Raw genomic sequence first — 26,565 nt, forward strand, 5'->3', positions numbered from 1 at the left:
ATTTTTTACTAAAAGCGCCACTGCGCCAGGCCTACATATTTACCCATCACGTCGTTCAATAAAGATCCAGTAGTCAAAAGCGGGTGTACTGAGAAATATACAACCTACGTTCCATGGGTCTCTAAACAGGCCCAGATCTGGCTCAAAGAACCCATAAGATTCTCGCCAGATTACGATTTTTTTTTTAATTTTTTAATTTTTTAATTTTTTTTCGAAAATCGATTTTATTTTATTTTCTAAGATTCACCCGCCCCCACCATGCTCAACAGAACAACAGCATGACTGAGCTCTCCTTGATTTGAATCCTAATCTAACCTGAAGTCAGAATACAACAATATTTTACCAGTGTCGAATTGTGAGATGAGGAAATATTTTCTTTCTTTCGATAAATTAAGAAAAGATTTAGAACACATTTTTCAAAATAAAAATTAATTTGAACTACTCGCCCCTCTACTTTTTCAAAAAAAAAAAAAAAAATTAACCAATTTATAGTTAGTACAAAAACATTTTATTTTGTATGCATTGAGCCATAAAATATGTAAAATTTATTTCCTTCGTAACTGAGGCATCAAAACATTAGTTAAATGCCAGCGACCCTTCTCGGGACACGTCTAAACTTTGGTTAATTACTTTTGATTTTTCTCCAGCACTGGGTTGTACCCTGTTGAGCTTTATGGGTAAATTTACCTGTACATTTAAAATATTAAAGAAAGGAAATTAGCTGGGGAAAATGCAAATTGCAGACACAAGACAAGCTGATGCTGATCCTAAAATTGGAAGATTAGAAGAAGCCAGGAATCTTCGAATCGGAACAGTCTTCATAAGAATGTTTTTGTCTTTTGACTTGACTTAAAGTTAAACCCCTCCAATCGATCAGGCCAAGCAAACCAATATCTCCTCTTCTGTCTTCTTCTCTTCTCTACATATAACAACGGTTTCAGTTTTGAATCCCCGCCATTTGCAATGAGCCCCCTGACTCATCGTTCTTTTCGTTGTTCATTATTACTAGTATTATTATTAACGGTGGTTCTAATATCTGGGTTTTGTAATGGAGAAAGCTCTGCATCTGCATCTGCAAGTTCGCTTTCAACTTCTTTAATTCGTGATTCCACGGCCTCGGACCGATCCTCAGGACCGGGAAGATCCCTCTTGTCTCTTCCGTAAGTGATAATTTCCTCTCTATTATTTTATTAGTTTTTTTTGTTTGAATAATAATAATAATAATAATAAATAAATAAATAAATACGGGACATTAGTATTACAAGAATAGGAGCTGCGCTGGATGGAACAATTTCTCTTAGAGATAGTAATGGAAGAGTGTCGTGGACATTTGGAACTGGGACTCCAATTTACTCTTCATATCAGGCTCCGGTTCAGGCTACAGTCGACCAAGATAATGCTTCTGAACTAACCAACAGTTTTTTCATTGATTGTGGAGAAGACTGGGGCTTGTATGCTCATGGCTTGCTTGGCAGAATGGTAGGAATGCCTTTCTTACTTTATTGTTTATGCTTGCTAATTGCTAACTTTTCTCTACGAATCTGTGCCCTCAAATTACATGTCACCGACAATAATACAATATTCTGATTTATTAACCTTAAGTTCTTTTATCTAAATTATTAATCTACCATTGCTTTCCACTGGCTTTTTGTTGTCGCTGTTTAAATTTGCTGTCCCGTTGCCTCGTTTTTTTTTTCCTTAGTACTCTTTAATCATTAGTTCATCGTGTTGTACTCTCAGAAACTTCCACAGTCTATTGACGATTACGTCAAGACTGCACCACACATAACAGAGGAAGGAGCAGTTACGCTTGGATCTAAGACAACGACCGTTTTTGTTCTTGAGGCTAAGACTGGAAGATTGATTCGCACTTACGGCTCACCTCATTCTTCATCCACATTGCAGAATGAGGAACAGAAGAGTGCTTCATATAAGCATGATAAAGTTAATAATGAGCAGCTGGTGAAGTCTGGTCTAACAAATACTGCTGAGCTGCAACACAAGGAGCCTTACCTCCTTTTTATAACCAGGACAGATTATACACTGCAGTCTTTCGAACCAAACTCAGACAACGTATCGTGGAGTATGACGGTAGCTGAAATAGGATATGCTTTTCTTTGTCAAGATTTTGAGAATCCATTTATTGGAGCTACTATGAATACAAGCTATGAGCTTGGTCCAGAAATAGGCCATGATTTTGATTTGCCATTTGCATGTCAATCAAAGGGCATTATCCAGCGTTTCCGAAAGCACAATAATTCAGATTCTTCTAGAAGGGATAATCATGGAAAACCTAAGATGCTTCCAGCACCTGCTCCAGATCCCATGGCATTTATGCAACCCAAGGCTGATAAATTATCAGAACTTCACCATAATGACGGAGGCGAAGGAGTGCTCACTTTGCCTCCACTAGAGACTCGTGTATCTGGGATAGTGGATGCATATGATGTGAGAACGCCTTATAAAAATGTGTTGAGCATGCTTTTTGAGCAGTCAACTGCTTTGTCTCTCCTTCTGTTGGCAATGACTGTAGTGGGATTTGTTGTTCGCAATTCTTTGGTAGCTAAAGGGCAATTTCTGTTGAGTGGGCATCCTAGTCTTTCTAATTCAAGAACTGCAGCATCAAAAAGAAAGAAAGTCTGTAAATTAGGAAAGAATGGTGCGGTTGTTGAGAAAAAGGTTGAGAACATGTCATCTGGAAATGAAAACGGATTTTCAATAAGTAAGGATGCTAGCGACCCGTTTCTGGACCTTAATAAACTTGTTCGTGGTGGTGCCCAAGGACGTAATGTTGGTAAGTTATTTGTGTCAAATACAGAAATAGCCAAGGGAAGCAATGGCACTGTTGTCTATGAGGGAATATATGAAGGTCGACCTGTTGCCGTGAAACGCCTTGTCCGAGCTCTTCATGATGTGGCTTTTAAAGAAATTCAAAATCTTATTGCATCTGATCAACATCCAAATATTGTTCGATGGTACGGGGTGGAGAATGATAAAGATTTCGTGTACCTTTCTCTAGAGCGTTGCATGTGCAGCTTGGATGATTTGATTCAAACTTACTCTGATTCATCTTGCAACTCAGTCTTTGGTGAAGATCAAGCTACTAGAGCTATGATTGAGTATAAGCTCCGGCTGGATTCAGTGAAGGTTATTATACGTGATCTTAGCTTGTGGAAAGCAAATGGCCATCCCTCGCCTCTTTTACTAAGCTTGATGAGGTTAGTTTAGAAGTCTTGCTAGTGGAATGATATTTTACATAAGGAGATTGTAATTTTCTTTTTGACATTTCGTTGCACTATTTTGGAATTCTGTGATTGTCTATCCTCCAAATCTGAAAAAAATCAGATTGACACTGGCATTAGTATTACATGATTATTACTAATATGGGTTCAGTGTGCATAACCAGTCATTGATCTTTATGTAATGCAGGGATTTGGTTTCCGGGCTTGTACATCTGCATGAGTTGGGAATAATTCACCGAGACTTGAAGCCTCAAAATGTGTTGATCATTAAGGAGAGATCATTATGTGCAAAGCTTTCTGATATGGGCATTAGCAGGCGCCTCCTTGGGGATATGTCTTCTTTGGGTCATCATGCTACCGGAAAGTATTCTGTCTTGTTTTAGCAGCACCTTTCATGTATCTCATGTTACTAAATTAATGTGGATGGTAGGCTGAAGACAACCTTCTCATGATGAGTTATGCACTATAATTATGCCAAGTGAAAATGACCTACAAATCTATGTTGTGGCCTTTTGCTCAAAACTATAGTTTTATGACTCTGGGTCATGGCAGAACTTGGTTTGTAGATTCATCTGCTGATCCATTGTGCGCTGTGTACTTTATCTTTAATAACTTATTGATTATTAGTTGTTTTACTCTTGACACATGTAAACTTTATTGCAGGTTGTGGCAGCTCTGGTTGGCAAGCACCTGAGCAACTTCTTCATGGACGGCAAACTCGTGCTGTTGATTTGTTTAGCTTAGGTTGCGTCCTGTTTTTCTGCATCACTGGTGGTCAACATCCATTTGGTGATCGTCTTGAACGAGACATCAATATTACGAAGAACCAAGTCGACCTTTTCTTATTGGGGTGTATCCCTGAAGCTGAGGATCTTATTTCTCGTTTGTTAAACCCAGACCCTCAATTGAGGTAAGATCATTATTTCCCTCAAATGCAAGCTCCTGGCATTAAAGTTGAATACAACAATGGTTGTTGCAGCTTTCTTCAATGATCAATAGTTTCTGAAATGCTTTTGATTTTTTTGGCAGACCATGTGCGTTGGAAGTGCTGCACCATCCTCTGTTTTGGAGTTCTGAGATGAGACTCTCGTTTCTTCGAGACACTAGTGACAGGGTAGAATTAGAAGACAGAGAGACTGATTCTAATCTTTTGAAAGCATTGGAAAGTAGTGCATCAGTGTCTTTGGGTGCTAAGTGGGATGAAAAGATAGAACCTATATTCATCACTAATATTGGCCGTTACCGACGTTACAAGTTTGACAGTGTTAGAGACCTATTGCGAGTTGTACGAAACAAATTGAATCATTATAGAGAACTCCCAGAAGAAATTCAGGTTTAGTTCTAGACTAATGATTACTCATTATGCTGTAGATTTCTTGATTAAGGCTTTTGAAATAGAGCTTATTTAAGCAGAGCTTTTATTGGTAGATTTTTTTTTTTTTAACAAGTGGAGCTTTTACCAAGAAAAAACTTTAGTTGTTTAATTGTCAATGAAAGTTTTTATAAAAATGTGTAAAATTAGTTCTACAGGCAAGTTTTTTAAAGTTATGTCATTAAAGGAATAAAATAAAATTGTGAAATAACTAAAGGATTTTTCAGGCAATTTAACATTTTAGAAAGCTTTCTTTATTGGATTGTCTGTAAAATCAAATATAACTGATCTATTCAAAAGGACATCTTCTCATTTGCCTCCAAAATCTTGTACAGCCTTTTGTTAACGAGTAGATTTTATCTATGATCTTTAGCTGACTCTAACGATGTACGCCATGCTGCACGGCAATGACATTTATATTTTGCTGTCTATACTAGGAACTTGTTGGACCAGTTCCAGAAGGATTTGATGGCTATTTTGCAACTCGATTCCCAAGACTCTTAATTGAAGTATATAAAGTTGTGAGCAGATACTGCAGGGAAGAGGAATGCTTTCACAAATATTTCAAAAGCAACTAAATTTAAATAGCTGGCTGCCTGGCTCCATCTAATTTCTGAAGAAGGTATTGCTTTAAGTCCAGCCAAGAATTGGAGAACAGTGGAAGCTACTTATTTTCCTCCCTTCACAGTTGTATATATAGAAATATGTCTGTAACCTAACATGTGGAAATAACATGTAGAAACACTTTAATTAATCAATATATTGTTTTTTTCACAAAGCCACAGCAGTATGTATGCCTATTGGTTTACTTTCTTGTTTTTAATCTCTAAAGGTATTCCGTGCCAGAATCCTCAGGACTGACATTTATAGGTTAGGATCCTTCCTGGGAAAATGATTTCTAATGATCCTCTGAACTCCATTTTTGTTTAAAATTTTGAAATTTATTCATCTCAGTGGGTTGCACAAAACAGTTGATTGGAGCAGTGCTCTTTCAAGTTATGAAGATAAAATGGCTAAGAGCTGCCATTACAGTTTCTAGTAGCTGAGTCAAGGCTTAAGTTTGAAGACAGTTCGATATGCTTTCGGTTGGAATTACAGCTACTCATTTCATCTTCGCTTCTGTAAGAAGTTCTCTCTACATGTCTTCTTTTGGACCAGCTTTTAACTTCATCTTCTTTCTCATTAACAAATGAAAGAAATGTTTGAAGGCGTGCAGATCGTGAGCTTCCACCATTAGACTCTGTATCCCCAGGGTAATGGCGGCTGAACTGGTGCACTAACTGCATCAAATATATGAAGAGAGCAAGCAAGCAAGCTAGCCCACATAGAAGATAAAGACCGCTAAAACTTTTAAGCTGAAGCCGATCAACATCTAACTTTGCTCCTTGAGAACTACAAGCACTTCTCAGAAGCCATTTATCATGAATCCTCTGAAGGTCACCATTCTCTGACAGCTTCAATATGGCGGTTGATATGTCAACTGCTAAAGGCGAGTCCCGAGGAAAAGCCTGATAGATATATACATCAAAATCCTTGTATCATAAGCCAACGCAACAGTGACATTATAACTTTCAATAGAATGACGACACGATACTTACAAAACCCCAGCCATTTTTAGTGAACTCTTGACCCACAATACTGAATTCACATCTGGTTGAGAGGAAGAGCTCTGCATACGCACGGTCATCAACCACTGCGGCAACACCGCCTTTATGTGGGCCATCCTTCAAGGCTTTAGCATACTCTTCTGGTGAATTTAGAGGTACAAGTCTTGACTCATCAATATTGAATTCATCTACTAAGTAGTTTCTTGCAAATGAGTTCACCTGATAACCGATGGGATAATTGCTTGATCTTAAACTATCAATGCCTTTGATGGGAGAAGATAGCTTTTGCACTGTAAGGATTGATGTTAGGCTTGCAGTGTAGCTTGAGTTTATTATGAGAACCACAAATAGCCATATGATTAGCACTAGGCGACCAAGTGCGCTAACAGTTTTTTCTTCTGCATAAGATCACAAAATGAAGTACTTCGTTGAGTCCAATTATAGGAGCTAGTTAAAAAGTGCAGAACTTTTTAGCAGCATTTACTTACTATGAGCGAAGAACATTGTTGAAAAGCTAAACCTGCAAAACCAAAATAAGGATATAAGTGACTGAAGGTGATGCAATTTGACCAATGATAAACTCCAAAAAAAAAAAAAAGATGGTAGAAAATATTTCAAATGAGGAGTTATTTCTCATTTTCAAAGGGAAATTGATATTCTCTTTGCCACTTTACTCACCAGAAAATAGTGACAACTTGTCTTTTAGGTGGTCCTCGGAACTCATCATTCAGCCTATGCTCCAAAATCCAAACAACTGCTCCTACAGCAAGGAAGAAGATAGCAGTGACACCCCACATCATTGGAGTAAATGGGCTTAAAAATGCCCAGGCATTGGAGTCCAACTTCCTAACCGGGGCAACCACAACTAGCCCCGACTCAATGTATGGCTGTGTGAAGTCTGCCATCTTTGTTCGGTTTGTAATGATTGCTATGTCACCTACTGCTGCATCATAAACCTGTATGGAACATGAAAGCTAGATGGTCAGAAAACAGTCGCTAAATTTTGCAAATTCTATAAGAGGTTTTGTCGAAAATACTCACACCAGCTGTGATCAAGCGGACAAGCTCAGTACAACTGGGATTATTGTGGCCATCTCCAAATGGTATTAATTTGTATGGGACAGCATATGGCAATAAGTTAATGGCAGCAGTGAATACATCAATGCAGAAGCCACTCGTCATATCACTTCCTTTTACTGAGACGAATTCACGAAAACTGACCCGATTTGGCACTCCAATTCTCAGATGTCTTCCATTATTAGGAAAAACCCACCCACGGGGTTTCTGTGTAGTTTGTCCAGGCCAGATAACACTGTACAGTCTTTGATTTGAGCTGGAACGATTGGGCGGCTTTGAGTACAAAGTTTCTGGAGGCACAACTGATAAGCCAGAGTAATTGGACCAATAACCAATCCTCCTGTACCCTGTGCCAATCACATTTATGATTTCATATGCAGGATTTATAAGGTCCCCATGTGAATTAAACCTAGCAGGGCCTGCTGTGCCAGTCATATTAGCCTGTAAAATACTATCACGCAAGAGGTTCCCTCCATTGAAAATTCTCAAAGAATCAAGACGCAGATGTCCTTGTATCTCTGACAGTCTAGAATCTTTTGAAAATGACAAGTTCCCTCCTTGCTTGAAAAATGAATTAATTGCACGAGCAAGCAGCCACACAGTGTCATATGCATAGAAACCATAAGCATTCAAACCAATATAGCCATTAGGTGTCTTCGCATCAGTCAAGTTTCTCCATCTAGAGATAAATTTTCTTTTGAGTACTGAATCTGGTGTGTAGGTTCGTAGAGTAAGGACTCCTTGAATATCATCCATTACATCTGAAGGAAAGGGAGAATTAGTATCTAATGCAGTGGAAAGCCAACTAGTAGCTATCCACACGTATCCAGTTCCTAGCATGCCAAGGTATTGAGCCACATGAAAAACCACCGGACCCCGATTGTAATGAGTATGAACAACAATAATCCGAGACTCAGTTAAAGCAACCTTAACCAGTAAGTCAGTGATTTCATCCTCAGTTGCTTCAACGCTCAAAGGTGCTTTGAAAGATATCCGACAACGCTTCGCAGCAAGCTTATCTCCTAATGCAGCTATCCCATTTCTCCCGTGATCGTCATCTACATATATTGCAATTACCTCCCTCCATCCATAGTGATCTACAATTTCTGCTATTGCAGCCATCTGATATTGATCACTCTGGGTAGTCCTGACGAAGTATGGAAATTGAAGTGAAGACAAAGTAGGGTCTGTGGCTGAGAATGACAACAGAGGGACTTGGAGCTCATTTGCAACATGAGACACTACATGGGATGTCACAGCATCCTGGGGGCCGATTATGGCCACTGTTTGCCCTTCCATCAAGTGTAAGGCTATTTAAAGCAGCAAAATTGAACAACGAAGAACCATAGGAGATTAGCAATCTAAGCAATTCACTAGCTGGCATGATATTTGCAAACAAAGAGAAAACAAGTATAACAAAGGATTTACCCTCAGCAAGGGCAAGAAATCCACTGTGATTGCAGTCCTGCATTTGAAGCTTAAGCTTAGTTCCACCAAGAGTAGTTGGATCAGAATTCACGTCGTCAACGGCAGCTTTTATTGCCAGCTTTGCAACCTTTCCGACATTAGTACTGAATGAGAGAAGTGCCCCAATGTTCACAACACTTGGTCTTCCAGAAGCTTGTGCAGTAATTCGATATACAAATAACTCGCAGTAGAAAATCATTAACAACATAACCCCAGATAATTTCATGGCGACTTGCCAGGTCGATTGTTAATACACCCCTGATTTACCTTGATCTTCCGTGCAGGAACCTATTAAAAACAATGATAGAATCCAAAAGATTGCGTATTTGGGTTTCACCAAATACATATGCAAACCATATGCGTAGCTATATATCCAACAACAGGAAGCAAGGACTTGTAAAGAATATTGAAAGGTGAATAATAGACTGAAAATTTTAGGTAAATAAGAACGTCAAAAGATCTAAATCAGGGAAAATAAAATAAAATATAAAAAACTATGACAGCAGCAGCCGGAACTCAGGTGGCGGTGCTTTTAAATGAACCGAATACCCAAAAACAGTTTTTTTAAGGAAAAAGAAAAACAGGAAGAGATGAAACAACGAACGAGCAAACAGTTCAAGACATACACAGCAAATAGCAGCAGATAACTCATGGAGTTGGAACTTATCAAAAAAAAAAAAAAAAAGGCCTCACAACAGTAGCAGCAACTGAAGACTGAAGAGCTTCAGCAGGCAGATATGGAAGAAAACCAGACCGTTGACATCTTATTTGAGCACCGGAGCTTGGAGGGAAATGATAGGAATCAATGAAGCTAGCACACACCAAATTATTTATAATGCAATAAATGAGGTTGTAAAAGTATATTTGGATATATACATGAACTTGATGTATGTATGTGGTGAAGAGAATTTCTTTTCCCCAGTTAGTGATAATTGTCATCGTTGTTCAATGCATAGTACATGCATTATCATGAGAGAGCCATCTAATGGCAGTCCCATAAATCTCAAAACCATAGTTGGTGGACCATGTCATTAACTATAGTGGAAATAATAGGAAGGGTATTTTAGTCGTTTACTGGTTAGATAATGGCAAAGTGGCTGATTTCAAGTCTTAATAAGTATTTCTTTCAAAAAAAAGAAAAAGAAAAAGAAAAAAAAAAGGGTCGGAATAAGTGCCTTGAAAATGATTGCAAGGCTGAAACCTTTTGTTTCTAGAGAAAGGTGAGAGTGAGTCTTGTGTGGACTTTTCCCGTTAGAGAACCTGTGGAAAATACACCTCCAACAAAATGTACGAAAATACAAAAAGTAGGACCGGATTCTTGGTCCCTTGTTACGAAAGTACTATCATCTTTTTCTTAAGGCAAACATTACCTTACAATTAATGTAAGATATATCTCTCATTTATAAACAGTATATGAATGGAATTCACTCACTGTTTATGTGAGGAATGTAACATACATTAATTATAAAGTAATGAGATCCTTTTCTTAATGCTTAAGGACAATCAACAATCAATCAGAACCACGTATTTTGTTGAATAAACATGTTTCTGTTCAAGATTCCTCCTTTGTGTGTGTGTGTGTGTGTGTGTGTGTAATTCACTCATTTTCATCGTGGATTGGATTTGCGGTAGATTCCACAGCAGGGACGTAGAGCAAATTCTGGGTAAGTAGTAATATGAGTGTGATCCACGATTTCTTGTGTCTTTTATTACGTGGGTCCTCTCTTCATCAGTCGTCAGCCGCCCTGCTTGCCATTTATCAGCGCGTGCACTTTAAAACATTTATCAGTAATGTCATTCGGTCTCCTGACGACTTGGTACAGCAGCTGTTATGTTTACAACCATTGAAATTTCCAAGTAGCAATAAAGGCACTCTCTTCACAGAAGAAGACAAGAAAATGCATTATCAACTCTACCGAGACTAATGGGCGTTTATTAAATGAAAATTGAAATGGGCTGTAAAAATAGTGAACTGTATTTTTATTTTAAAATTCTAACGAACTGTTTAAAGTTATTAAAATATCTTTTTTAATTGTTGTCGCTAATATTATTTGTATAGATATTATAATAATAACAATAATAAGAGTAATAATAATAAAAATATATAAAATTAATAATGATGAAGAAATTAATAATAATAATGATCTATTTGTAAATAATATAAAATTTTGAGGTATTTTCATAAATTTAATAGGGATACAATGAGTAATTTTGAGAATAAGAATTTAATTCCCAAATCCCAATTCCCTCTTTGGAAATGAAATCAACGGGAATAATTTCTAATTTTGCGTGGATCCCATGATTCCGATTTCGATTTTTACTTTTATTTTATAAAGTAAACACTATCAATGATTTTAATTTTGAATTTCGATTCCTCAATTTTCAAGTAAACACACTATATTTGTTGTATATATCTATTGTATAATGAATCATTGACATTGCCCGAGTTTGTATTGCATGCAAGTAAACTTGCCGAGGGTCAATTTAGTTCCATTTGCAGCCATACAAAGCCAAATACCATTTGAAATTTTGAAATCTGAATGAAGATGAGATTTATGACAAACGATATTTGATGGGATCGCTTACTAGGCAAGCAAGCAAGTTTTCACATAAAATTAAAATAAAATAAACCCAGAAACTTCTAAGATGAAGCTGGTCTACTTGCTTTGTGCTTTCAGAGGATTGTAGACTCTCACATCATCTCATTGAATACTTCTACCCAACCCAAATTGTAAATTTAAGCTTTCTATATTAAGCTTAGGTAGGAAGCGTTCTCTCTACAACCCATTGCATTCTTGTTTACCATGTCAAACTCTTGAAAAACAAAAAGAAAACTCTTTTGATTCATCATCTTCACTCGGGTAGGAGCTTAAAAGTTGTTATCATGCCATCCAAAGTCAACAAACTCAACTAACCTTAACCTGTTTCCGCTCTCTGACAATTCAACATTTTACCCCATAAGTAGACCAACATCTTCCTTTCATCAAAGTATCCTGATACCATGATTCTTTCAACGATCTCACACTTCCAGCTGCTATGCTGCCTGGTACTTCTATTGATTCTCCCTCTCCCTCTATATTCAGCTGATCCTGATCCTTTACAGGACTTCTGTGTGGCAGACTTGAAAGCCTCTGCTTCCCTCAATGGTTTCCCCTGCAAACTTGCTGCAGAAGTAACTTCGGGTGATTTTTTCTTCGATGGACTGAGCAAAGAGGGAAACACAACTATATTTGGATCTGCTGTAACTCCGGCAAATGTTCTTGCATTTCCAGGAGTAAATACTCTCGGAATTTCAATGAACCGAGTTGACTTTGCACCGGGTGGAATCAACCCGCCTCATTCCCATCCTCGCGCAAGTGAATCTGGTATTGTCATCAAAGGAAAGCTCCTCGTAGGATTCTTTACAACTAATAATGTGTTTTATTCTAAAGTTTTGAGTGCCGGGGAGATGTTTGTTATTCCTAGAGGGCTCATTCACTTCCAGCAAAACGTTGGAGAAGGTAAGGCTCTTGCCTTTACTGCTTTCAATAGTCACTTACCTGGCGCTGTGATTGTCCCCACCACTCTATTTGCTTCAACACCTTCCGTTCCTAATCAAGTGTTAACCAAGACATTCCAAGTTGACGATGATTTGATCAGTACCATCAAATCCAAGTTTGGTTCTTGATGCTATGCTACTTATCTCCCAAGTGATGGATCAGAGTTTCGCTTTTACTTGCCCGTTCTCGACAGCGGATTAGATTTGATTTGGTGTTTCTTTTCTTGTTAGTGAAGTATGTATAAAACAGATACAATTAATTCTACAACAAATAAAAAAAGAAAACAAATTAATAAAGAGGTAATTTGTGATTCGTGAGAAGCAGAATGGTGTTTGATTTCTCTCTCGCTCTCTCTTTTTTTTTTAAAAAAATTTTCTTTCTTTCCTTTTCTCCAACAAAACAATCAGAAAGTACATATGATCATTGTTCTTCTGTGAATAATCCAATGACTATCTTCTCTATAGGCTATAGAGAGAATTACTAATACATTAAAAAAAAAAAATCATTGAAATTGCACAATTTAGAGTTTTATCAACAATTTTTGCTTGTGTAGGCAGGGATCTGGTATTTTCAGAATCCCTACGTTAGGAACTACAAAAGAAGTTTTTTTTCACTAAAGATGTGAATTAGGAAAGATTGGTAGACAATATGAACCAGAGACTAAATTGCCATAAGATTTATTGGCAGCTGTAGATTTTGTTTGCCTACAATTACACTTGCAGAGTGCTAACACAATTCCATTTGCAACTATAAAGACAAGTACTATCCTAACATTGACATATCTAATAAAAATGCGAATTATGACCAAAGACCTCAAATGCAACTAATTTGGCTTCATTACCAGGATTAACACTCCCATTTAAGTCCCCGTCCGTGGATTTATCTTTATCTATGTCTCCAGTTGACGCCCTCTCCAATTTTCTTTTCTTGGAGAGATTTTTTATTACGACTTCCTTCTCGCCGGCAAATGAAATAAATGTTTGAAGACGTGAACTTTGTGAGCTTGGACCTGCAGACTCAAGCTCTTGCAAGTCCAGATAATGCCTGGCAAACTGGCGTACAATCTGTATGAGATATATTAAGAGAGCAAGCAAGCAAGCTACACCACACAAAACAAAGAGGCCCCAAAAGCTTTTAAGATGAAGCTGGTCTGCTTCTTGCTTTGCGCCTTGTGAACTGCAAGCGCTTCTTGTGAGCCACTTGTCATGAATTCTTTGCAGATCTCCATTCTCTGATAGTTCCAGGATGGCAATTGACATGTCAACTGCAAGAGGTGAGTCCCTTGGAAATGCCTATATAGTTAGAAATGAAGAGAGAAACAAATAAATTTCACAACTTTCAGAAGAGATAAGTTTGCCTGTGTATCATTCTACCAGAGTGACAGAGCAATACTCACAAATCCCCACCCAATTCTGGTAAATTCTTGGCCTATGATGCTGAATTCACAACGTGTAGAGAGGAAGACCTCCATGTACGCACGTTCATCGATTACTGCTGAAACACCACCGTTTTTGGGACCATCAGTTAAGGCTTTCTCATATTCTTCTGCTGTATTAAGAGGAACAAGTCTGGACTTATCTATGTTGAGTTCGTCAGTTAAATAATTTTCTGCAAATGAGCCACGCTGGTAGCCTATATGGTCACTGCTTGCTACTAAACTCTGGATATCTTTAATCGGCGAAGAAAGCTGTTCAACTGTGAGGATTGAGGTCAGACTTGCAGTGTAGCTTGAAGTAAGTATTAAAACAACGAATAGCCATATGATCAGCACAAGGCGACTGAGGGAGTTAACGGTTCTTTCTTCTACATTAATCGGAACAAGAAGCATTATGATTAGTTCAACAGGAACTGTTTGCAAACATAGAAATCATTTATACATAATTTAAGCCAAATTCGTTCACTTACTATGTGAAAAGAACAAAGTTGAAAAGCTAAACCTGCAGAGTAAGGCACGAATCTTAGTTATTAGAGGATTTAGAAGAAGATGCAGAATTAACAGCTAACCAACCGACGAAAAAATTTACTCTTTTTTTTTTTAAAAAAAAAAAAAACTATAACCAATATATATCCTCTTGATGCATTATTTTAGACAAACCTGGTGTCGAAACTAGCAAAACAGAAATTAAAAAAAAAAAAAATATACATGACCCTTTTTCAAATATATGGAGTAAAAGAACTTTAAACTAAGTAGCCTTGTGTGTGCCGCTATCTAGGATTGAAAGAAATGGCTATACTCGTCATAGAAAATTCCAATATTTCTTCTGCACTTACCATAGGATGGTTCCAATTTGCCTTCTAGGAGGGCCGCGAAAATCATCATTTAACCGATGTTCCAAAATCCAGACAACCACTCCCACTACGAGGAAAAAGATTCCCGTGACACACCACATTTTTGGAGTGAATGGATTCAAAAATGCCCAAGCATTAGAATTTAACTTCTTGATGGGAGCAACAACTACTAGCCCAGACTCGATATATGGCTGCGTAAAATCCACCATCTTTGTTCTTTCAGTGGTGATTGCAAAATCACCTACTGCAGCGTCATAGACCTACATGGGACAAGGAAACCACCATTAGCCAAAATAGCAAACAATATGACAAGGTTGAAGAAAATCTTCTTTTGTTTCATACTCACATCCTCTGATACCAAACGTAAAAGATCAAATCTTTTGGGGCTGTTATGGCCATCGCCAAATGGAACTAGTTTATATGGGACAGCATAAGGCAGCAGTTCTAGCACAGCTGTAAATACATCAATGCAATATCCACTGAACTTATCAGTGCCTTTCCCTTGAGCGACAAACTCAGGATAAATAACCTGACTTGGAACTCCAATTCGTAAATGCCTTCCATTGTTTGGGAAAACCCATCCCCGAGGTTTCTGCGTTGTTTGTCCTGGCCAGACTGCGCTATATAGATGTTGACTTGAAGCAGAGCGATTAGATGGCTCTTTGTAAAGTGCTTCTGGAGGCACAACTGATAAGCCAGAATAATTAGACCAGTAACCAATTCTTCTAGAGCCCGTGCCAATAACATTGATGACTTCATATGCAGGATTAATGAGGTCTCTATCTGATGTAAATTTAATGGGACCTGTTACACCAGTCATATTGACTTGTAAGATATTATCAAGCAACATTTTCCCTCCATTGAAGATGCTCACAGAACTAAAACGCATATCTCCTCTAGATAGCTCTGACAATTTGGAATCCTCTGAAAATGAAATATTTCCCCCTTGATCAAAAAATGCACCAATTGCATGAGCCAGAAGCCATAATGTATCATAGGCATAAAGACCAAAAGAATTCAAGCCAATTGGGCCGTTAAGTGTATTTCTTCTTGTCAAGTTGCTCCACCTAGTGACAAACTTCCTCTTTTCTTCTGAACTCTGTGTGTACATACGCAATGTGAGAACTCCTTGAATGTCATCCATTTTCTCTGAATGGAGCTGAGAATCAGTATCTAAGATGCTAGATAGCCAATCTGTAACTATCCACACATACCCCGATTCCATCATTCGAAGATGTTTGGCTGCATTGAGCACTTCTAGACCCCAAATATCATAAGTGTGAAGAACAAGAATGCGAGACATCATAGAGGACACTGTAAGTAGGGTATCAATTATCTGGTTCCTGCTTCCTTTAGGACTCAAAGGTACTTTATGCGACAGCCAGCAGCGTTTTTCAGCCAGCTTATCTCCTAAAGCAGCAATGCCGTTTCTTCCATGATCATCATCGACATAGAGAGCTATTACGTTTCGCCATCCAAAATAATCCACAATATCTGCTATTGCAGCCATTTGATAGAGATCACTCTGTGTTGTCCTAACAAAGAACGGATACTGAAGCGAAGAAAGTGAGGGGTCTGTTGCTGCAAATGATAATAGAGGTACTTGAAACTCATTGGCAATATGTGAAACTAAATGAGCTATGACTGAAAACTGGGGGCCTATTATGGCCACAGTCTCATTCTCGAGCAATGTCAAAGCTGTAAACAATTATTAAAAAGACAGATGAGGAATTAATACGTGTAACTCAAATAACTTAGCTGATGTGACAAATTGTGAGTAAGAATTTACCCTCAACCATGCCTAGAAATCGGCTGTAATTGGTGTCGTGCACAGTTAGCTTCAGCTTAGTTCCACCGAGGATTGCTGGGTTAGAATTGACATCTTCAACTGCAGCTTCTATTGCAACTTTTGCAACCTTGCCGATGGTTGAATTCAAAGCGAAAACAGCCCCAATGTTTAAAACAGGAGGTATTGTACTAACACCATTCATACTAATCCCAGCTGAAAAACAGAAATTGTAGACAACCACTAAAGCCAATAGGTAAATTTTAGTCATGATGGATTGCCTAAACACTACTCCAAAATCTTATACGAATGCAGATTGGAGAAAAATATCAGTCAAAAGAAATACAAGAGTAGACTCAAGCACTCAGCAGTTAAATATTAAATAAAATACTTATGCAAGGAAGAACAAAAGCAAAAATACAGATTCCATTCTCCCAGTCCCAGATGTGTTTGTGCTCTACACTTAATACAACCATACGTAACCCAGTCATTGGAAATGAAGATTTATACAGGCACCAAGTAAACAAAGAGGAAATATTACACTGCATCACTAGTGCACCTTTACCTGCTGGCTGCTGCGGTGCTAAAACTTTTTTGTTTCCATGCTGGAAAAGTCAATGAGAATTGAGAAATGGACAAAGATCATGTGCAAAACATGAAACGTAATAGAAACGACTCACCAATTAGTCAATTATTAATTATGATGCTGACGCCGCATGCCAAATAAAACAAAGGAAGGAGATTCCGAGAAGCTTTGAATATTGGGCATGTGAGTGAGACCGAGACTTGAGAGTGAGACCACGCAGATAACACATAGATGGACATTGTTTTGACAGCACTTAGCAGCCAGCCTTACCTTACTGCAAATAGTTCGCATATAAAATCTGTGAATATTGTTCAGATAATATAATAAATGAGTAAATTTTGGTTGTGTAAAATAAACATGACAATATAATTCATTTAAGAAACTATTACACATAATATTATTATGTAATGAAACAATCAACTCAAAGCACAATTATTACGTTGCGAGTAGGCTCCTTCCATATTAATATTTAAGCAAAAAAATTAAGTAGATACTAAAATTTCCAAAATCCGGAAAAAAAAAAAAACATGGGACGGGATCAATGTTCATGAGACAGGGGCACTGCATCATCAACTAATTAATAACAAGCAAAGACAATTAATGTAGATACATTCATTTATTTATTTATTTATTTAATTACGAGAGGAGGGAGATTAAAAACCACGTGTCAGTGCCCTATCTAACTCTCAGTCTGAACCGCTACAATGGCGACCGGGAAACCTGGAATCTCCAGTCACACAACTTCCTCTCAACGGTCCTCCCTTTCCTACTACAATGCTGTGGTTTTAACTTTCTCTTTTTATATTCTTCTTCTTTCTTGATTTCCTTTTTGATCTTGAATGTTAGTTTAGTTTTAAGGAAAATGTTGGGCTGTCCCTGTGATTGTGTTCTTCCTGTAAGCAAAAGAACCGGATTTTATGATCTGGGTTAGCTAGCTAACTCGAATCTTGCGTTGACAGCTGGTTTTTGCTGCGTGTCTGTTTGTCTAAAAATGGCTTCTTAATTTTCAAGAAATGAACAGTTTGTTTTCAAGGTCCAGCTAAGTTCTCTCTCTGTTTTGACGATGTTTTGAGTTTCTTATTTTTATATATATATAAAATGGACTAGGACTATATTATTCAGTGAATGTGAATGTGAATGGCTGAGACTTTAGGGAGGAGAATTATGGCTCATGGTACTGATGTATCTGTACCGCCACAACAAATGGCAAGATTGGATGGCAAATGCTGTAATGGAAATATGCCTATGAATGCAATGGAGGATCAAAATGTTGAAACTTTGGACAATTCTAATCAATTCAATAATACAGCTGGGAAACCTCCAAGGAATCTCTCAGTTATGAGGCATTCTTGTAGCTCTGCTTGGCTATCTGAAGCGGTAAGTAGAAGCCCCCACACCGCCTCAACTTTTTTTTTTTTTTTTTTTTCTGTCAATTGGCTTTGGTATATGCTCTTTAGTTAATTTCATTCCAAAATTTCTCAAATTCAGGCTCCATAGCAAGGCATGCATTTTATGATTGATTTGTTTCAGTTGGATTTGCTTATTTCAACTTTCAAGAATGAGGTTCCATGTGGAGCTTGAGTTGGGTGAGGTTTTAGGATCCACATGACTCTTCTTGGGCTTGACGCTATAACAGTATATGTTGCTTAGAATGGAATGGAATGTTGCATTATGGCTATTTTTTAAGTAAATCTGCAATACCATTTCCTAAAAACTTTGAAAAACTTTGAAAAACATGCTTATTTTTCTGATCACTTTCTACCAAAACAATTTTGGGCAACGGTTCTTCAAGATTAGTGATTGGTTTACAACTTTCTTTGGTTCTTGGTGCCAGACAAGTAAAACAACACATTTCAGACAGATAAACTTGTAAGTCGTGGAATCTGAACTGACTCCCAAAGCAAACTGCACACTGCAAATGGTAAATTGCCGATTTGCTTAGACCCAAAAACTGGAGTCGTTAAAGATCTTTCTTGCAACAGCACAAGCTTGATGCCACAATGCCCCATAACTTATTTGATCCCAACTCTGTATTTATTATTAATCTCTGATAAATTGTTATTTATTTATTTTTAACAATGCTAGGATTGTCTATGCATGCATGATAATCTGTTTGTCTTAGCTTAGGTGGAGTGCATATTTCTTAGTGGCTACTTGGAACCAGGCTTTAATAAGACAGTTATCACAAAAGAGAAACATAAGATCCAACCTCACCATAGTCCACAACTTTAAGATCTGAGCTAAGGCTTAAAGACAAGGCTTTAATTAGTATATGAATTATGGCTCTGGAAACAGATTTCAGTTGATTAATTTTTATTTTTTTAATCTGTGCAGGAACAGGATTTGGGGATTATGAACTTGAAGCCACCATCAGCTAATGATTCTGAGTTTCAACCTGTATTCCGTTCAGGAAGCTGTTCTGAAAGAGGACCAAAACAATACATGGAAGATGAGTTCATCTGTGTCGATAATCTTGACGAACATCTTCCTTCAGTTTCAAAATTATCTACTTCCGGAGCATTTTATGGGGTATGTTGCTGTTATAATAAGCAACTTTAAGAAATACATAAAACTTCTGTTAATTCCTTTGAATTGCAATAATTTAATGCTGATGGTTTCCAGCACATGCTAAATCAATTTCATACACCGTGGCCAACCATGAATACCAACTTGGATATGCTTGATAAATCATTTACAGTTCTATAAAACTACATTTATATGAGAGTCTCTACATCATGAGCCGTCAGGCAGTCTAAAATGAATTTGTTTGATTATTCATTACATAGACATACACATTTACTTGCTTGTGCCAAAGGTGTTTTATCATTTAAAACGGAATTAGTTGACAAATGGCAAATGCAAGAGTTCTTAATTGGTGGACACTGAGATATTGTTTATAACTGTAGGTGTTTGATGGACACGGTGGTATTGATGCAGCATCATTTACCAAAAATAACATCCTCGGGTTCATTGTTGAAGACACTCACTTTTCAGCTGGCACTAGAAAGGCTGTTAAGAGTGCTTTTGGAAAGGTTGATCATGCATTTGCAGATGCTAAATCTCTTGATAGTTCCTCTGGCACCACTGCCTTGACAGCCCTTATATTGGGCAGGTGTGGAACCTTACTAGTCAAAATTTACATCTAGCTTTCGCTTGTTTACATCTCTTTTTGACCCTTACTCCTGCAGGACCATGCTGATTGCGAATGCTGGGGATTCGCGAGCGGTGTTAGGCAAACGGGGAAGAGCAATTGAACTGTCCAAAGACCACAAACCAAATGTCACTTCTGAGAGATTAAGAATTGAAAAATTAGGCGGTGTGATATATGATGGCTATCTGAACGGCCAACTAGCAGTAGCTCGTGCTCTTGGAGACTGGCACATCAAGGGCTCTAAAGGTTCGAGCTGTCCTTTAAGCTCTGAGCCTGAGCTGGAAGAACTTGTTCTGACAGAAGAAGACGAGTATTTGATATTAGGCTGTGATGGTCTTTGGGATGTAATGAGCAGCCAATGTGCAGTTACAATGGTTAGGAAGGAACTGATGCAACACAATGATCCTGAAAGGTGCTCAAAAGCGCTGGTCAAAGAAGCACTTCAACGCAACACATGTGACAATCTTACAGTTGTTGTGGTCTGTTTCTCCCCCAATCCACCTCCCAAGATTCAAATTCCTAAATCGCACAAAAGGAGAAGTATATCGGCCGAAGGCCTTGATCATCTCAAAGGTGTCTTGAATGGCTTGTGAACAGAAATTACCTTCAGAAAATTCTATTTTGTATATTTTTTTAAGATTCCCATTTTTGTAACACAAGTACAAAACTGTTGTAACTTGTTCTAAGGGATCTGCTAACATTTTTGTCCTTATTTTTGCCCCTTCCTTTTCCTGATATGATTATGAGGACACACATTCCAGTATCACATGGACAGAACTTCGGAAAGTTGTGATGCCACCGCGTACGCATCAAAATTTATACCTTATTATGCTTTTACATTTTTTATGAATGTGGGCCGGGAAAGCCCAGCCCAAAAACTTGTACTAGTTTTGATAACGTCTTGAGCAATCCTGCGTCAAAACCCTCGAGTAAATAGAAGACCCATGGCAACCTTGAAGGAGATCCTGACCCGGCGCCCTGTGGCCGCCACGATCCGGCTGACGGTCCCAGCCGGCGGCGCAAGACCGGCGCCGCCAGTGGGTCCAGCACTAGGTCAGTACCGGCTCAATTTGATGGCATTCTGCAAGGACTTCAATGCCCGCACGCAAAAGTACAAGCCAGAGACGCCGATGTCCGTCACGATTACGGCTTTCAAAGACAACACGTTCGAGTTCACCGTCAAGTCTCCGTCGGTTACTTGGTACCTGAAAAAGGCGGCGGGTATTGAGTCGGGTAGCAGCCGACCCGGGCACGTGACGGCGTCGACGGTGACGTTGAAACATATTTACGAGATAGCGAAAGTGAAGCAGTCTGATCCGTACTGTCAGTACATGCCGTTGGAGAGTATTTGTAAGTCCATCATTGGGACTGCTGCTACGATGGGGATTAAAGTTGTCAAGGAATTGGATTAGATTTTTATTTTTCTTTTTTTATTTTTTCTTTTTTTTAAAAAAAAAGAGTTGCTTGATTTTTATTTTGGTGTTTGTTAGATTTTTGATGTATGGCATACGGGATTATCTTGGCTTAGAATAAAATGTACGCTTTACTTAAGATTTGATTAATGCATTAAGCATTGACGTCGGATTTTCCTTTTTTTAATCTTCTTGTGGTGAAGTTGTTGCTGCAAAATGTGATTTTGAGTACATGTTTGCATATGATGTGGACTTCTTGTGGTAGATGGAAGGGAAGTAATGCCAATATGCTCGGTGCATTTTGAATTTTGAGGGTGCATTTGTTCTTGGTTGCTGCTATTTAGCTATTCGAATGACACAGGTTGTATAAAGCTTGTCAGATATTCTTCAATTTACTTCACAGGATAGTAAGTAAGAAGGTGCAACAATTTGTGCTTTGTTTATATGCCAAGTGTGGCTCTGTATATCCTAGGTTTCTCTAGATTATATTATGAAAAAGTCTTCTTCATTTTCTTGGCATTATCATCTGGTTTGTGAACCTTAAATTCACGATTGCAAATTTTGATCCTTCTTCAGTCTTGAGCATTGGAACACCTTCATCTAACATCCCATTTCCTATTATTGAATGGTTTCTTCTGTCTTGGACTATTTCTGGAGTCCTGTTTTGCTTATAATCAGAATCTGCTTTCTTCATGAGCAATCGTGACTTTGGATTATTGGCTCCCTCTTTTGCTTTGTCCAGCAACAAAACCTTCGCGTGATTTATTTTCCTAGATGTATTATTGTGTATGCCCTTATCGGGCATAGGCTAGTATTGCCAAGAAGATGCTGGACCGAATAGGTTGCACAAGATTCAAAGCCGAATTTGATCATCATGAACCGTGCAGGTTTTGTTTTGTTGTGATTATTTATTCTTCTTTTAAGTCGGTCTTATGTCTTTCATTTCTCGCCTTCAGCAAAGTGATATCAATTTTTGGTAAAGGAAAATTTTGTTTTAAGGAGCACCAGAAAGAATTGAAGTTTCTTCTTGGACTAGTTACAAGAGATTCATTTGCGGTTCATCTTTGGAGCTCAAATAGTGTTGGCGTTTTGGCAATTAAAAATCAATTTCCAATCAAGAAACAAAAGCAAAGACCATATACATATGTGTACATATATATATATATATATATATACACAGTACTGAACGGGTAATGGTGGCAAGAGCTGCACATCGATGAAAGGGCTATGCTGTCTACAGTTGTGCACTTGGCTGAAATGGAAAAATTTGGGGATCAGGCTAAATTGAACTGAATCCGAGACTCTTGAAACTCATTTTATTTATATTTTTTCATTTTGAGTTTGGTTCAGTTCGGTTTAATCTTAAAATTCGAACGGATTCAAAATTAGAAATAGACCAGTTTTTTTTTTTTTTTTAATTTCAGTTTGAGTAAACTCGACTGGGTTTGCCCGTTAAAACAAAGGGAAATAATAATAATAATAATAATAAGAACCCAAGCAATCCTTAATACACCCGGTCCTAACCTTAAGCTGTCACTTCCGTTTAGGCGTGTTGGCAACTTCTTATCGTTACTTGAGCTAATTTGCTTCTTCGTTCCATGCTTCCAACTGCTGTTGCTTCCTCTCTGCCTCCTTCTTCTTTCGCCGTTGTCAACTGCACAAGGTCAGGTTATACGTACGTGGCGCATGAATGGGACAGTTGTATTGTAATTTGTATAAAGTTTGTTTGTGTTTTGTAATTCAATTGAGGCAATAAACAATAGCTGATATTTATATTGTAATTTGTATGATGGTTGTTTGTATTTTTAAAAAAGACTTGTTCAGGAGGATGATGCTTGATAGTTGATTAATAGTATTTGTTTTTGACACAGTTAGTTGATTGGGATGTGATTTGAGATTTTAGAATTTTAGGTTACTACCTAGTGATTTTTGGAATTGAGTTAGTTGTAATTCGAATTAAAATTAAACTAGAATTTAGACCCGAATTTTTAAATCGAACTAATTCAAAATACGAACATAAACCACACCGAACCGAATAATTGATTGAAACTCAAAAAGGAAGAGTAAAATTTCCTTTTAAAATGTGGTATGGACTTTGAATTGAAGAGCTAGCAAAGCATATATATATATATATATATATATATATATATATATATATATAACTAACTCAAGGCTGACGCGGGAGACAACACACTCAACCGTTGGACTGGGAAAGAGCCTCCTCATTCCTCAACCTCTCCAGTTACCAAATCGAGCAGTCGCAGTCGCTCAATGCCGTCAAAGATTACAATACCAACAGCTATTATTCCTCTAAGTCTAAGATCACTTCCCGGCTTGCAATCGAAACCCATCTCCTCATTGCCATCGCCAACTCACGAACACATTGCCCGTCTCATTATAGACCAAAAGTCAGCCTCCCATGCTCTCCAAACCTTCAGATGGGCCACGAAAATCCCAAATTTCACCCATTCTCGATCCACCTATCGTGCTTTGATTCACAAGTTATGCACTTTCCGCCGCTTTGACACCGTCAAGGAACTGCTCGACGAAATGCCCCACTCAATTCAATCACCCCCTGATGAATCTATTTTCATCACAGTTATACGCGGTCTTGGGCGGGCCCGCATGATTAACGATGTTGTCAAAGCTACCGATTTGGTTTCAAGATTTAACATGACCCCATCTTTGAAAATTTTCAATTCCATTCTTGATGTTCTTGTTAAGGAAGATATTGATTTGGCTAGAGCATTTTATAGGAAAAAGATGATGGCCAGTGGTGTTCAAGGTGATGATTATACTTATGCAATTTTGATGAAAGGTCTTTGCTTGACTAACAGAGTTGGTGATGGTTTTAAGCTTTTGCATGTGATGAAATCTCGTGGTGTAAAGCCAAGTTCTGTGATTTATAACACGTTGATTCACTTGCTTTGCAAGAATGGAAAAGTTGGGAGGGCAAGGAGTTTAATGAGTGATATGGAAGAGCCTAATGATGTAACTTTTAGTATTTTGATTTGTGCTTATTGCAAAGAAGAGAATTTGGTTAATGCTCTTGTGTTGCTTGAGAAGAGCTTTAGTTTTGGGTTTGTACCCGATGTTGTTACAATTACTAAGGTGTTGGAACTTCTATGCAGTGTAGGTCGAGTCATGGATGCTGTTGAGATTTTGGAGAGAGTGGAGAGCAAGGGAGGTGTGATTGATATTGTTGCATATAACACCTTGATTAAGGGCTTTTGTAGATTAGGGAAGGTGAAAGGCGGGTGTCGGTTTTTGAAAGAGATGGAGAGGAAGGGCTGCCTTCCCAATGCAGACACATACAATATCCTAATTTCCAGTTATTGTGAAACGGGTGTCTTAGATTCAGCCCTTGATGTGTTTAATGACATGAAAATTGATGGGATCAGTTGGAATTTTGTTACTTATGATACACTAATAAGGGGTTTGTGTTCAGGAGGGCGGATAGATGATGGGTTAAAGATTCTACAACTGATGGAGGATAGTAAGGAGGGTTCCAAGGGCCGTATTAGTCCATATAATAGCGTGTTATATGGTCTCTACAGAGAAAACCAACAGGATGAAGCACTTGAGTATCTAAAGCAAATGGAGAAGTTGTTCCCCAGAGCTGTTGATAGGAGCTTGAAGATATTAGGCTTTTGTGTGGATGGCAACGTGGAAGATGCAAAAAGGTGCTTTGATCAAATGATTGAGGAAGGGGGGGTTCCAAATGTTGTTATTTATGACTGCCTAATCCATGCATATTGCCAAGAAGAGCGAGTGCGCGAAGCATCTGAGCTAATGAAGGAGATGACCGGCCATGGTTATTTACCTATTGCATCAACATTCAATACTGTTTTAAGTGGGTTATGCAGGCAAGGCAATGTTGGGACTGCTTTGAAGCTCGTTGAGGAGGATATGCGTGGGATTGGGAGGGGTTCTTTACCTGGTAGTGGACATTACAGCCCTTTAATCAAGGCTCTTTGTGAGAAGGGTGGTTTTCAGAGTGCGTCAATGCTCCTTGTGCAAATGGTTGGCAAGGGCATCCTTCCTGATTATCTGACGTGGAATTCGTTGCTTATTTGTCTTAGTCAACAAACAACATGGTCAGTCAACATGTCCCATTTCCCTAAATAAATAATTGCGATTGATTATAAAGACCTGAACCGTTGCTGCCGAAGGCTTCTCTTGCTCTTGCTGAATGAGATGGTGGTTCACGAGCTGTCGGCAAAAGAGAAAAGATGCAAATTGCGCATTTGGCCCACGGAGCTGGTTCGGTTTGGTTAGGTTTGCGCATACACGATACGACACATACATTCATAATCCATCGACGTGTGGAAGTTGGCCACGTCTTTTGCTCTTCAAGTTCACTAAAAGACGACGTTGACACTTGACGCACAACACGCTCATTATTCACGTGGTCCTCAAGCTGTAAAATACTAAAATCACAGGGGCCTTTTTGTACGCAAGTTGATCCATAAAGGTCTCTCCTGCACTGGAAAAATAAATAAAAAATCTCAACCTGCCCGCTATCCTACATCTTTTTCCAAATCAGGTGGACCCACAAAAGAAAGATGTTTAAATCAATTTTATGTTAACTAATGGTTCTTTTTAATTTTAGTTTCAATATCACATCAATCTAAAGTCTAAACATAAGGATTTTGCTCCCTAAACATAAATCTTGAAAAACGAAGATAACAAATCTCATTTGGCATCTTGGATTTGGACACGCACCGTTACTTTTGATCCACTGCTCCTCCCAATTGTTTAGAGAAGAATCCGTGCGGGCCGTCACTTTCTAAGAAACAACTGTAGATCCCTGGATTTCAACAAAATTACAAATAAAAGAAATAATTTTGCTTTTATCATTAGATTTAATATAAAATAGAAAACTAACAACCTAATAAAGGTCCTAATCTAAACCTTCACCTGGGACTGCACAAAGTAAATGGCAAAATATATTATCTTTGTTTCAGATTTTATAAAATATTAGGGACCCAGATGTTATTAACCCAACACGGATACGATAAAACCACCACCATTGAC

The 26,565-nt window shown here is 38.1% G+C and overlaps 7 protein-coding genes across 13 annotated transcripts; 5 read left to right on the plus strand and 2 right to left on the minus strand.

The window, feature by feature from the left end:
- Positions 1 to 625: 625 nt before the first annotated feature.
- On the plus strand, positions 626 to 5,393 carry LOC102612008 (serine/threonine-protein kinase/endoribonuclease IRE1a). 3 transcript variants are annotated; one of them, XM_052444609.1, is made up of 7 exons: positions 626 to 1,160; positions 1,257 to 1,479; positions 1,741 to 3,218; positions 3,430 to 3,601; positions 3,905 to 4,152; positions 4,272 to 4,575; positions 5,052 to 5,393. In XM_052444609.1, the coding sequence occupies exons 1-7, from the start codon at positions 964 to 966 to the stop codon at positions 5,190 to 5,192; spliced, it is 2,763 nt and encodes a 920-aa protein (XP_052300569.1). In that variant the 5' UTR covers positions 626 to 963; the 3' UTR covers positions 5,193 to 5,393. The 3 variants fall into 3 exon arrangements, with proteins under 3 accessions (XP_052300569.1, XP_052300570.1, XP_052300571.1); XM_052444610.1 differs by having other exon boundaries at positions 1,266 to 1,479; XM_052444611.1 differs by having other exon boundaries at positions 1,015 to 1,160; positions 1,271 to 1,479.
- On the minus strand, positions 5,349 to 9,828 carry LOC102612517 (glutamate receptor 3.6-like). 2 transcript variants are annotated; one of them, XM_006467040.4, is made up of 7 exons: positions 9,459 to 9,828; positions 8,727 to 9,053; positions 7,263 to 8,608; positions 6,900 to 7,177; positions 6,710 to 6,741; positions 6,213 to 6,619; positions 5,349 to 6,122 (listed from the first exon to the last, which is right to left on the minus strand). In XM_006467040.4, the coding sequence occupies exons 2-7, from the start codon at positions 8,989 to 8,991 to the stop codon at positions 5,628 to 5,630; spliced, it is 2,823 nt and encodes a 940-aa protein (XP_006467103.1). In that variant the 5' UTR covers positions 8,992 to 9,053; positions 9,459 to 9,828; the 3' UTR covers positions 5,349 to 5,627. The 2 variants fall into 2 exon arrangements, with proteins under 2 accessions (XP_006467103.1, XP_015380863.1); XM_015525377.3 differs by having other exon boundaries at positions 8,727 to 9,828.
- A 1,489-nt stretch (positions 9,829 to 11,317) lies between these two features.
- LOC102611719 (germin-like protein subfamily T member 2) lies at positions 11,318 to 12,624 on the plus strand. The gene has a single exon (XM_006467037.4). The coding sequence runs from the start codon at positions 11,767 to 11,769 to the stop codon at positions 12,430 to 12,432; it is 666 nt and encodes a 221-aa protein (XP_006467100.1). The 5' UTR covers positions 11,318 to 11,766; the 3' UTR covers positions 12,433 to 12,624.
- Positions 12,625 to 12,953: 329 nt separating this feature from the next.
- Positions 12,954 to 16,883, minus strand: LOC102611032 (glutamate receptor 3.6-like). Of its 2 annotated transcripts, none has more exons than XM_006467035.4 (6): positions 16,383 to 16,883; positions 14,940 to 16,174; positions 14,576 to 14,853; positions 14,210 to 14,241; positions 13,701 to 14,107; positions 12,954 to 13,596 (listed from the first exon to the last, which is right to left on the minus strand). In XM_006467035.4, the coding sequence occupies exons 1-6, from the start codon at positions 16,648 to 16,650 to the stop codon at positions 13,087 to 13,089; spliced, it is 2,730 nt and encodes a 909-aa protein (XP_006467098.1). In that variant the 5' UTR covers positions 16,651 to 16,883; the 3' UTR covers positions 12,954 to 13,086. The 2 variants fall into 2 exon arrangements, with proteins under 2 accessions (XP_006467098.1, XP_006467097.1); XM_006467034.4 differs by having other exon boundaries at positions 14,940 to 16,291; positions 16,383 to 16,882.
- Positions 16,884 to 17,309: 426 nt separating this feature from the next.
- On the plus strand, positions 17,310 to 20,904 carry LOC102610731 (probable protein phosphatase 2C 47). Of its 2 annotated transcripts, XM_025094587.2 has the most exons (5): positions 17,310 to 17,998; positions 18,119 to 18,342; positions 19,300 to 19,494; positions 19,872 to 20,077; positions 20,154 to 20,904. In XM_025094587.2, exons 2-5 carry the CDS (start codon positions 18,130 to 18,132, stop codon positions 20,707 to 20,709), a joined length of 1,170 nt encoding a protein of 389 aa, XP_024950355.1. In that variant the 5' UTR covers positions 17,310 to 17,998; positions 18,119 to 18,129; the 3' UTR covers positions 20,710 to 20,904. The 2 variants fall into 2 exon arrangements, with proteins under 2 accessions (XP_024950355.1, XP_006467096.2); XM_006467033.4 differs by having other exon boundaries at positions 17,310 to 18,342.
- Positions 20,905 to 21,024: 120 nt separating this feature from the next.
- LOC102610432 (54S ribosomal protein L19, mitochondrial) lies at positions 21,025 to 21,700 on the plus strand. Its single transcript, XM_006467032.4, has one exon. The coding sequence runs from the start codon at positions 21,061 to 21,063 to the stop codon at positions 21,526 to 21,528; it is 468 nt and encodes a 155-aa protein (XP_006467095.1). The 5' UTR covers positions 21,025 to 21,060; the 3' UTR covers positions 21,529 to 21,700.
- Positions 21,701 to 23,566: 1,866 nt separating this feature from the next.
- On the plus strand, positions 23,567 to 26,051 carry LOC102610118 (pentatricopeptide repeat-containing protein At2g17525, mitochondrial). 2 transcript variants are annotated; one of them, XM_052444328.1, is made up of 2 exons: positions 23,567 to 24,874; positions 24,977 to 26,051. In XM_052444328.1, exons 1-2 carry the CDS (start codon positions 23,800 to 23,802, stop codon positions 25,654 to 25,656), a joined length of 1,755 nt encoding a protein of 584 aa, XP_052300288.1. In that variant the 5' UTR covers positions 23,567 to 23,799; the 3' UTR covers positions 25,657 to 26,051. The 2 variants fall into 2 exon arrangements, with proteins under 2 accessions (XP_052300288.1, XP_006467094.1); XM_006467031.4 differs by having other exon boundaries at positions 23,568 to 26,051.
- Positions 26,052 to 26,565: the final 514 nt, after the last annotated feature.

This window comes from Citrus sinensis, chromosome 7, assembly GCF_022201045.2.
Source record: "Citrus sinensis cultivar Valencia sweet orange chromosome 7, DVS_A1.0, whole genome shotgun sequence".
Taxonomy (NCBI): domain Eukaryota; kingdom Viridiplantae; phylum Streptophyta; class Magnoliopsida; order Sapindales; family Rutaceae; genus Citrus; species Citrus sinensis.

What these genes read in the sequence shown, in the direction of transcription:
- LOC102612008 (XM_052444609.1), top strand. Translation starts at nt 964, where the DNA reads ATGAGCCCCCTGACTCATCGTTCTTTTCGTTGTTCATTATTACTAGTA. An exon ending in AGATCCCTCTTGTCTCTTCC is followed by an intron (nt 1,161 to 1,256) that starts GTAAGTGATAAT and finishes ACGGGACATTAG; the next exon opens with TATTACAAGAATAGGAGCTG. An exon ending in CTTTTACTAAGCTTGATGAG is followed by an intron (nt 3,219 to 3,429) that starts GTTAGTTTAGAA and finishes TATGTAATGCAG; the next exon opens with GGATTTGGTTTCCGGGCTTG.
- LOC102612517 (XM_006467040.4), bottom strand. Translation starts at nt 8,991, where the DNA reads ATGAAATTATCTGGGGTTATGTTGTTAATGATTTTCTACTGCGAGTTA. An exon ending in ATTTCTTGCCCTTGCTGAGG is followed by an intron (nt 8,609 to 8,726) that starts GTAAATCCTTTG and finishes TGCTTTAAATAG; the next exon opens with CCTTACACTTGATGGAAGGG. An exon ending in AACAATGTTCTTCGCTCATA is followed by an intron (nt 6,620 to 6,709) that starts GTAAGTAAATGC and finishes GATCTTATGCAG; the next exon opens with AAGAAAAAACTGTTAGCGCA.
- LOC102611719 (XM_006467037.4), top strand. Translation starts at nt 11,767, where the DNA reads ATGATTCTTTCAACGATCTCACACTTCCAGCTGCTATGCTGCCTGGTA.
- LOC102611032 (XM_006467034.4), bottom strand. Translation starts at nt 16,650, where the DNA reads ATGACTAAAATTTACCTATTGGCTTTAGTGGTTGTCTACAATTTCTGT. An exon ending in CAAATTGGAACCATCCTATG is followed by an intron (nt 14,242 to 14,575) that starts GTAAGTGCAGAA and finishes CTTACTCTGCAG; the next exon opens with GTTTAGCTTTTCAACTTTGT. An exon ending in AACTTTGTTCTTTTCACATA is followed by an intron (nt 14,108 to 14,209) that starts GTAAGTGAACGA and finishes CGATTAATGTAG; the next exon opens with AAGAAAGAACCGTTAACTCC.
- LOC102610731 (XM_006467033.4), top strand. Translation starts at nt 18,103, where the DNA reads ATGGCTGAGACTTTAGGGAGGAGAATTATGGCTCATGGTACTGATGTA. An exon ending in CTGCTTGGCTATCTGAAGCG is followed by an intron (nt 18,343 to 19,299) that starts GTAAGTAGAAGC and finishes TAATCTGTGCAG; the next exon opens with GAACAGGATTTGGGGATTAT. An exon ending in ACAGCCCTTATATTGGGCAG is followed by an intron (nt 20,078 to 20,153) that starts GTGTGGAACCTT and finishes TTACTCCTGCAG; the next exon opens with GACCATGCTGATTGCGAATG.
- LOC102610432 (XM_006467032.4), top strand. Translation starts at nt 21,061, where the DNA reads ATGGCAACCTTGAAGGAGATCCTGACCCGGCGCCCTGTGGCCGCCACG.
- LOC102610118 (XM_006467031.4), top strand. Translation starts at nt 23,800, where the DNA reads ATGCCGTCAAAGATTACAATACCAACAGCTATTATTCCTCTAAGTCTA.